The sequence below is a fragment of the Eptatretus burgeri genome, chromosome 13, assembly GCF_056783735.1.
Source record: "Eptatretus burgeri isolate ZD-2024b chromosome 13, Ebu_testis_v1, whole genome shotgun sequence".
In the NCBI taxonomy this organism is placed as follows: domain Eukaryota; kingdom Metazoa; phylum Chordata; class Myxini; order Myxiniformes; family Myxinidae; genus Eptatretus; species Eptatretus burgeri.
The window spans coordinates 46,173,721-46,182,958 of NC_140973.1; the positions used below are offsets into that span (position 1 = coordinate 46,173,721).

At 41.3% G+C, this 9,238-nt stretch overlaps 1 protein-coding gene across 2 annotated transcripts in view; it reads left to right on the forward strand.

Moving 5' to 3' along the window:
* Positions 1-7,811, forward strand: part of LOC147014390 (fibulin-5-like) — a 48,673-nt gene extending 40,862 nt beyond the window's left edge. For both annotated transcript variants that reach the window (XM_085852291.1, XM_085852292.1), the window contains 3 exons: positions 3,502-3,628; positions 4,035-4,230; positions 4,585-7,811. In XM_085852291.1, the coding sequence (XP_085708417.1) occupies positions 3,502-3,628; positions 4,035-4,230; positions 4,585-4,746 (485 nt within the window). In that variant the 3' untranslated portion in view covers positions 4,747-7,811. The remainder of the gene's footprint in view (positions 1-3,501; positions 3,629-4,034; positions 4,231-4,584) is intronic.
* Positions 7,812-9,238: the final 1,427 nt, after the last annotated feature.

Consider the following 9,238-nt stretch of genomic DNA (forward strand, 5'->3'; position numbering starts at 1 on the left):
TGGAGTTTATCTGTGGAGCAGATCTTTCTTGCTCTGTTGACCAAGATACCAATCAATCCCACCTAGTATACTGTCTGGTAAAAGTAGACTTACAGTAGACTGTGGTTTTATAAGCGTCAGCCGATTTCTGAACTAAGACCTCCAAGAAGGGAAGTATGTCGGAGCGTTCCATCTCTAAGGTGAACTCTAGGGATGGATGGAGAGAGTTTAGATATGCCAAGAAGACTTTACAGTCTACCGTAAGTCTACTTTGCATCATGGGGAGTGGATGGTGCATGGTAATAATTAATTATGGATTAAGGTTTAGAAAATTGTATGCATAACTCCTTGTACTGTCCCACCGGATGAGGTCGAGAAGAATGACAGCCCTGTTGTGAGGGGCTGCGCTGTCCTGAGAGCGAGAGGAGGAGTTTTTTGTCGCCTCCCGAGGGGCAGAGTTTTGGATGTCTCCAAAGGAGTGGAGTTTGGTTCCTCCAAGAGGGAGGAGGATTGGGGACCTCTCGCGAGAGTGACTAGATGGGAGTTGATGCACGAAGCGGAGCAATAAGGAGGAGAGGGGGGAATCGTGTCTGACCTGAGGAGAATTGGAATTTGTGCCGAGGGAGTGAGAGACAATCACCTTGAGTAGAAATGGTTGCTCTGTCAGTCCTGCCTGCCTGCCTTCTTGAATTCCTGCCTTTGCCCTGGTCCGTTGTCTGCTCCCCGTTTCATCGTGCCTGCTGCCTGTTCGTCATCCCTGGATCTTACCATGTGCTTTCATCTCTCCTGCCCGTCTCCTCCACCAGAAGCTGGGGCCTCATCTGGGTTTTTCTTGTACCCCAACCCTGTCTGTGCTTGAATCCATTGTGTGGTGCCTTAGATTGTATTTCTCATTGTTATTAATTATTTATTGTCTATTCCGTGTTCCCTTTTTGTTCCCCACCTCAACCCATCATCGTATCCCTCCGTGGGTTCAACCATGTACTGTTTATTTATTTGGTCACGATTCGGGAAATAAACCTGTTGGTTTTATACGAGTTAAGAGCCCTGTGTGCTTCTTGCGATTCCAGCACGTGCAATGCCGCCATTGTTCGAACACAGTCCAAGGGAGTAAACACCAGTTCGGTCTAGTCGTCCAGCGTCGGTCTTAATTGGCATGGCCACGACATTTGGTTTATCAGGAGTGGGATTTTTTGAATCCCCTAACTTCGATATTTTGGTCAGGAGCAGGATTTTTAGAACCCGAGGACTTCCAAATTTACAGAAAATTGGTGTCTGGTGAGGGCAGGGGAGCGTGCTGAAAATTCAAAATATACTGTGTATGTGTGTGTGTGTGTATATATATATATATATATATATATATATATATATATATATATATATATATATATATATATATATATATATATATATATATATATATATATATATATTTATGTATATATAATTTATTTATTTATTGGCTCACGGAAAGAAGACCGCTGCACAAAGTTGTGGATGTGCAAGATTTGGCGGTATGAGGAAGCAGTGAGGATGAAGGAAGCGTGCTGGAGGTGGGGATTAGTCAGGAGCCTTGGGTAGGAACCTCCCCCATTCCTGACTGCAAAGAGCCTTCCAACCATGGGTTCTAAATAAGCTATCCAGGAAATGGACATGTCCTTATGGGCCATTTTTCAACAATTTCAGGGAGAAATGAAGGAAGAAATTGGTAAAAGAGAAGTACAAATGAATAAAAATCAAGGCGATTTGGAAAAGGAAATGAACAGAAATGGTGGGGTTTTAGGGGCACAGGTGGGGACATTTTTGAAAAATAAAAATGGTCTGGAAGAACATTGCACTGGTGTGGTTGGCGCTCTGCCCCAGAAAGAGATGGTCCATGAGACAATGAAGATAGAGTGTTTAAAGGGGGAGGATATAGGCTCTGTGGTGTGTGGAGCAATCTCCATTGTGTGTGGTGTGTGGCACCAGCAGTTGCGGCTGTGCGATTGGACCTGGCAGGGGTTCTTCTGATGTGCTGAGGACCGACAGGGTGTGATGTGGTGCCAGCTCTGAGGTACGTGCAGGTGGCCAAACCTGAGTCGGTGAGCCAGGTGTCTGAGCCTGTGACGTGTGGGGCAACGGGTGAGCTAGCTTATGGTGTGAGCGATGTCGGACTCCTGACGTGCGGGTCCAGGCCTGTGCTGCAGAGCGAGGCTATGCCCGTCGTCGTACGTGAGCTGGTGTTGGCGGAGATCTTGCCGGTTCCCAGGATCTTCTGTGTGGACTGTTCATTTATAATTGTATTATTATTCCCCCTGTGGTGAATAATAGCGTTCATGGAATTGTCCCCCCACGGAGAGGGGGGGGTGATGGAAGACCCTCTCGTGGACAGGCCATTGCTGCTCATATGGTTATCAGTGAGTGTTCTGGAAGCGGCAGTGGAAAAAGAGTGGCATCTCTATATGTGGGAAAATTATGTGTTCAGCCTGTGAGTTTCCCAGATAGTTCAGATGTCAGAGCATTGGTATGGATCATCAGAGGCCCTGGGTTCAATTCCTGGAATTCCTGGTCTGGATGCATATTTTTCTCACATTTATGTATTAACATATAGCTTGTTGGACATTTGTGAAAATTGGATCATGTACATACACTCCAAATCTTTGCAAATATTGACCTGGAGCCTTGCCAAAATGCAAGCTGAACTGGGGACTGATGTCATTGCCAAACAAATGGGAAGTCTCATCAGTGGGCGGTATTGCAATGCCAGGAACTATCACTATTTTGTGTGATCCTGCAAGAATTGTTGCCTGGAGTATTGGTCCGCTAATGATGACGGGCGACGCTTCTGTATTTTCACACTGTAAAGCCTTGACAATGCATATTAAAACCAAAATGTTGCACAAAAACTCTCATGTTTTTATATAAATCGCTCATCCCTTTATTTTGTGGTGTTGATTGGCAACAGACCACTGCTTTCATCGCAAAATACAAATAACCCATCTTACATCCGTGAAGCACATTCATGCCGACTGCTTATGTGCATATATAATACATCTTGGTTATTTCACTTAGATAAATTGCAATTGCACTGGCTAGTAGGCTGAGAGCTGAGACCTAGCTTACCAGAACACCAACATGGTGGACGTATGATTTTTCTGAATACAATTGTGATTGGTGGCAGGCCAGCTGTCCAGCCATTGGGTTCGAAGGATTCTTACGCACGCAGCTTCATTACATTTTTAATATACAAGATACACATGGATGGGGGGAAGGAGCTTAGGATGATGTTAGGTATGAGGATCACAGCATTTATAGGTCAAAGGGAAAGAGGTAGAAAAAAAAATATCAAAAGTTAGGGGGACATTCTCTCGATGCTCAGTTTGCTCTCTTACTTTGAAGGTCTCACACCTGAAATGTCACCTCACCTTTACCCACGGCGGCTTAGATACTTTTCTCAACGTTCTGTTGAGGAAAGCCCTAATATACAGGCAGAATGGATAATATTGTTTTGATCCTTGTTGCATTCACTTTTTCCAAATATAGATGTGAACGAATGCGACGACAATTTGCAAAACTGCTCAGTCGGGGACACCTGCTTTAACATCAACGGCGGTTACCACTGCATACCACAACTGATCTGCCAAGCCCCCTACACTCTCATTAGTGAAAAGTAAGATGCATTTGCCAAGCTACATCTCAAGTATGTTTTTCTCTTTCTTTTTCAATTAAGAAGCATGTTGTGTTTTGTTTGTCGATGACAAACGGCACAGGGTTTTAGTGGTCGTGTTATTGTTATGATTTTAACCAGATTTGGTGGAGTAATGGCAGAGCATCTGCTTTGAATCTGAGGGGTTGGTGGTTTGAACCAACATTGAGTCATAGCAATCATAGCACTGACTTTAAAAAGGGTACATCCTGCTTTCTTGCTTGACACTCAGCATTTAAAAAGGATAGAGCATGAACAAAGAACTATAGGTTGGCAACCATTTTAGAGGATTCAATGGCCCAACCTCCCTCCTGCTTTGAAATTCCTTGTAAGCGAACTCGTTATTTATTTGTGTTTTTTTTTTTTACAGCCGCTGTGTGTGTCCCAGCGAGATACCGTTGTGCCAGGACCATGCGTACATTGTGCTGCACAAGTACATGCAGATTCTCTCGGATCGCATCGCTCCCACTGACGTTTTCCAAATGCAGGCAACATCACAGTACTTGGGGGCATATTACACGTTTCGCATTTCTGCTGGCAATGAAGGAGGGGAGTTCATGCTGAGGGTGAGTATACTCATCCTCAATCTCATTTCATTAATTCCATCAGCGATTCAACCTACGTTCCCCAGAATTCAACTCTTACTTTTGAACTCCTTCCGTTTCATGCCTTTAAGTTTGTGTCATGGGTGTTGAAGCCATTTTTGAACAAGCACGATCAAAACTCACTCACAATTCAATTTAATGTCCTTCATTGTTTTCACTTATTCAGTCGTTTTACTTTAAAATGCATGTTTCGTTCAAGTCCCTTCAAATAGATACAGTATTTTTTATTTTATTATTAAATCCTTAACAAGAGGCCTTTTTGATTTTTACTCTCAAATCAAAATCTCATTTCTGCTCTAACCCTAAACCCCCCAGCAAACTGGACCAGTTACCGCCATGCTGGTGCTTACACGGCCCATAAAAGGGCCTCGAGAAATTGTCCTGGACCTTGAGATGCTGACTAGGAATATGGTGATGAACATCCACGGCAGTTCTATCATCCGATTGACCGTATTCGTCACTAGCAACTCCTTCTGAGCATCCGTTCCAATTTCCTCACCACCCAAAAGTGGTCTGAGCATTGCATCCCCACTTGTACTTTTTAAAAAAAATCGCTCTCTGGACCTGGTAACTGGTGAACTCAACACGACTATAACTGTCAGACGTGCACCTGGAGTCCAAGGCCCCATGGATAGTCGGTTTCCTTAATGATTTACATTGAATATATAAATACTCATCAGTAAAATTATACCAAATAGCAGGACTTGTCATCTCAATATAGACATTTTGGTCATTGTCATTTTGTGTGCATTTAATTTGTTGCAAAATAAGCCATACGGAATGTCAGATGGAGTTCAGGCATTTACTTTTTTTCTTTTTTACGTTATATATCGGATTTTGGAGGTGTTTTGTAACCAGCTTCTCTTGCTGCTGCATGTATATTGGGCAAAAGGAATTTTTCTACTGAGAATAATTGGGAATCGGTCTTTGCTGTTTATTATTTTTTTAATTAAGGCTTGGCTTGGAGCTGAGGTCACAATTCTCAGAGATTGTTTGTTCCTGCAACTGCTGGTAACTTGCAATCAGATTACAGGTTTGCATTACCTTCGTGTCTTGTTGGAGACCATCAGAGATGGTAGTTTTTATATCATTGCTATAGCCTTTAAAGAATCCTAGAAATTCCAAGCAATTTGAATTTGAATGTCTGTGATGTCGGTTATTAGGTCCTTCTATGTATAAAGGAGCTGTTGCAGAAGTACAAGGATCGGAATGACTTAACAATGGCTTTGAGGTGTTTGGCTAGTGAGTGGCTCAGCTGATTATGTCGATGAAGACACTGTCCTGCATACCTGCAATGGCAAAACTTTCAGTACCATACAGAAACTGAAACTATGTTAGGCCGGGGGCCGGTGGGACCTACCTTGCACTCCCCCCCCCCACCCCACGACAATTTTTCACTGATACTACAGTGTTCATATATATCCCAAGTATCAGAAAAAAAGATGTTCCCAGAAAAATAACTCATTTGCACTATGCAGTATTCAGCTGTTTCCATTTTTGAATGTAATTAAGCTATCCAAACATTATTCTACATCTCTGACAACAAAAGAAATATGTTCACCTTATTCCTTGACCCTCCAAACATATGTGTAGATTCCTCATTTACCAATTTCCATGCACCAGAAGTTGAGATATTTACGAAAATGATAATTTCCATAATGGCGGATCCTCATTAGCATAATATCAATGCATTTAAAATTATTTCCACTACTTTTACTTAAACAGAAAATAGTTATGTTTCCCTTAAACACCAACAGACATCATAAGTCGCAGTTATGTATTATGTCAGGCCCAGGTAATTAATTATATTGATTAATCTGATTTCGCATGAATTTTGAACGATTCATTGTGCTTTGTATTTTATGCTAATTAGCCTACTTAAAAAAATTCAAAAAATTTAACATATTTTTTGCCAACCTGGCTTGTATCTGGCAACACTTAAGTAATGTTTTTTTGCCCCAAAAAACTGACGTGTGTGGTAATTACAAGGAAAGAAAATGCAAATTCTTGCATTTTTGTGGGAATTATTGTCTTCAAGTCAAATTTAATCAATATGCGAATGAGCTAATTCGCATAAACAAAATATATTTTAATACGTAAATGTATAACCTTTAATTTTACACAAATTTTGTGATTTTATGTTTATATTTGACGGAGATATTGACATTTTGCCGATCTTTGTGAGTTTCGTCTATTTTTGATTGGTTGCCATGGAAACAGCTTAATAATGCACAGTGCAAATGAGTTATTTTTCTGGGAACATCTTTTTTATGATACTCGGGATATATATGAACACTGTGGTGTCAGTGAAAAATTGTCGCGGGGAGTGGGGGGGGTGCGAGGTAGGTCCCACTGGTCCCCGGCCTATGTACTCTCGGATGCATGTGTTCTTCAGTTACTATCCTATCTACCCCCCCTACTACTCCAGTACTCAGTACCTATCTACTTGACGATGCACATGTTCTTCAGTACCCGTCCTATCGACTCCACCTATTGCTCCATTATTCAGAACTGACACACTTCAGGATTAACTTGTTCTTCCAGCAACTCCCTCCTGGTTAAAGTTCAAAAATCCAGGATGAGTGCACACGTCAACTCCTTTTATTTCTCCCGTCTGTGGAACCACCTTCCAGAGGCCGTTCTGTCTCTCTTCCCTCCAGGGCTTCAAGAGCACCACCATCTCCTGTAATCCCAAATTCTGACCCATGATCGTTATTACTCCCCATTTCCTTTTATAACCAAAACATCTTACTTGCTCGTTTCAGTGCTTCCTCCCGTCCTCCCCCTCTTTTCCTGGTCATTCGTTCCCTTGATGTTTGTCCCAATTTGAGATCTACAATTAAAGGATCACACAATACAATTGGGACATTCAGGCGGTGGTCTAATCCACCATCAGGTGTATTCAGTTAATATTTGGTGACTTCAAAGGAAAACGAGACGAAACTGTAAATAAGTACAACGTACCCAACCATAGTGAACCAACCTGTAATTACAGGTTGGCTGGTGATGAAACTTCTGCAAAAGTGTGATGCACAAAATTAAACTGTTTTCAACCTTACACCACCAATGAAATCCACCCTCATGACTTATGCAGTTAAATCATTTCTCATACCTTTTATTTTTCTGAACAGTTAGAAAATATTAGATTGAACTGGGAAGGAAGAAGGCCAGAAGGAGAATTCTAGAGGACATTGTGCAAACATGTATTAAATAATCCAAGTATGTATGTGGATTAAGGTTTAGCTGTTTAGCTGTAAATGCTGACAGTCTTAGTTTCTGGATCATGGGGTGTGAAAAAGAGCATGGTTGAAAGTGTCGTTTGATTTCTGTCGTACAGACTGGGGGAATGGATGCAGCAGCAAATCCCATAACTACACCATTAAAAAAAAAAGTTTTCTAAAAAGTAAGAATTATTTTTGTTATAATTGAATTGCCTTTGAGACAAATCCAACTTTTAAAAACTTTTTCTTCAGGTTTGATTGTGTATTTTAAAAAAAAAAAATTTGTATTCGGTGGTTTTGCAATAAACAATATTTTGCGAATGGAGTTTTGTGGTGAATTCCAATTCTCATAATTTGTGTATTTTTCATTTTCTACATGTTGATCACATGTGTAAGTGATAAAGGGGGTTTGAGGGCTCGGCTGAAGGATGGGAGCCTTTGCTCAAATCATGATTACCACTGTCATATTCCTTTATTGTCTTGATTCTGTTTTTGCAAAACTATCTTGGAACTACGACTACTTCAACAGGTTCAATTATTGACACGTCCTTGTGGGGTCAGCAGGGAAAAAATTTTGCCCAAGTCTTTCACGAACCGGCTGGAAAGGCCTGACGTTCGCCTGAAGGTGATTTGGGTAGGAATTCGTAATTTGTTCAGCAGGAAAGGATGTGTGAGGTGAGCAAGATGGATACAGAGGAAAACTCTCACGTAAGCAAAAATGGAAAAAAAAACATCTTGACCCCACAGTTTACAGCTGGGTCAAGATTCAATCACAGGCAAGAGAGCTTGAAGGAAAGTGATACCTTTGTGCCATGCGGTCTTCACCATAACAATCTCTTACGTACATCTAAGCTATCCTGAAAGCCCTCAAAAGATATCCTGTAAGGCTCGATAAAATGATGTCTTTTAGAAATATGATATTTACAAAAATTAGATTGTCATTATATATATATATATATATATATATATATATATATATATATATATATATATATATATGTATATATATATATATTTATATATATATTGTGTGGACTGTTGTTCAATGGGGATCAGCGCGGAGTGCTCGTCACACTCCTGACGTTTCGATTTTCCTGATGTTTCGTGCCTTTTGGTTGAATGGCATGCATTAGCAGGAACAATTGTCGGTGGCAGACAGATGGTTGTTCTATGTGGATGATGCGGTTTTACCATGTGAGACAATCCACGGCGATGCTCTCCCGAACAGTCAGGAGGAGCATATGACACACACACACACACACACACACACACACACACACACACACACACACACACACACACACACACACACACACACACACACACGCTTCGCTCTTCCTTGAGCCTCAATCTTCTGTATAAAAATATATATTTCGTTTTTTTAATCGTTAGTGAAACTGGTTGTGTGGTTGAGTAGTTAAAGGCTTGTTTCTTCCTCCTATTGGTTGATATGGGTTCGATTCCCATGGAAGCCTGCTCTTGTTCACCCCCACCTGATGAGTGTGAGTATGCCAAACACCCCAAGATGAATTGAGGAAGGTCTTTGTTCTCTAGTTGGGCCAAGTTCGTTGAAATTGTTTCTTATTTAATATGGTCCCAACTCAGGTTTTTGGGCTTAAGAGGAGGGTTGTGGCACAACCATTGGCACTGCAATTCTCCAAGGTGGACAATGTCCACATGGACGTGTTGCACATTTCCAAGGTAACTACTGGAGGCAATCGTATCAATGGCAACTTGGTGTTTGTATG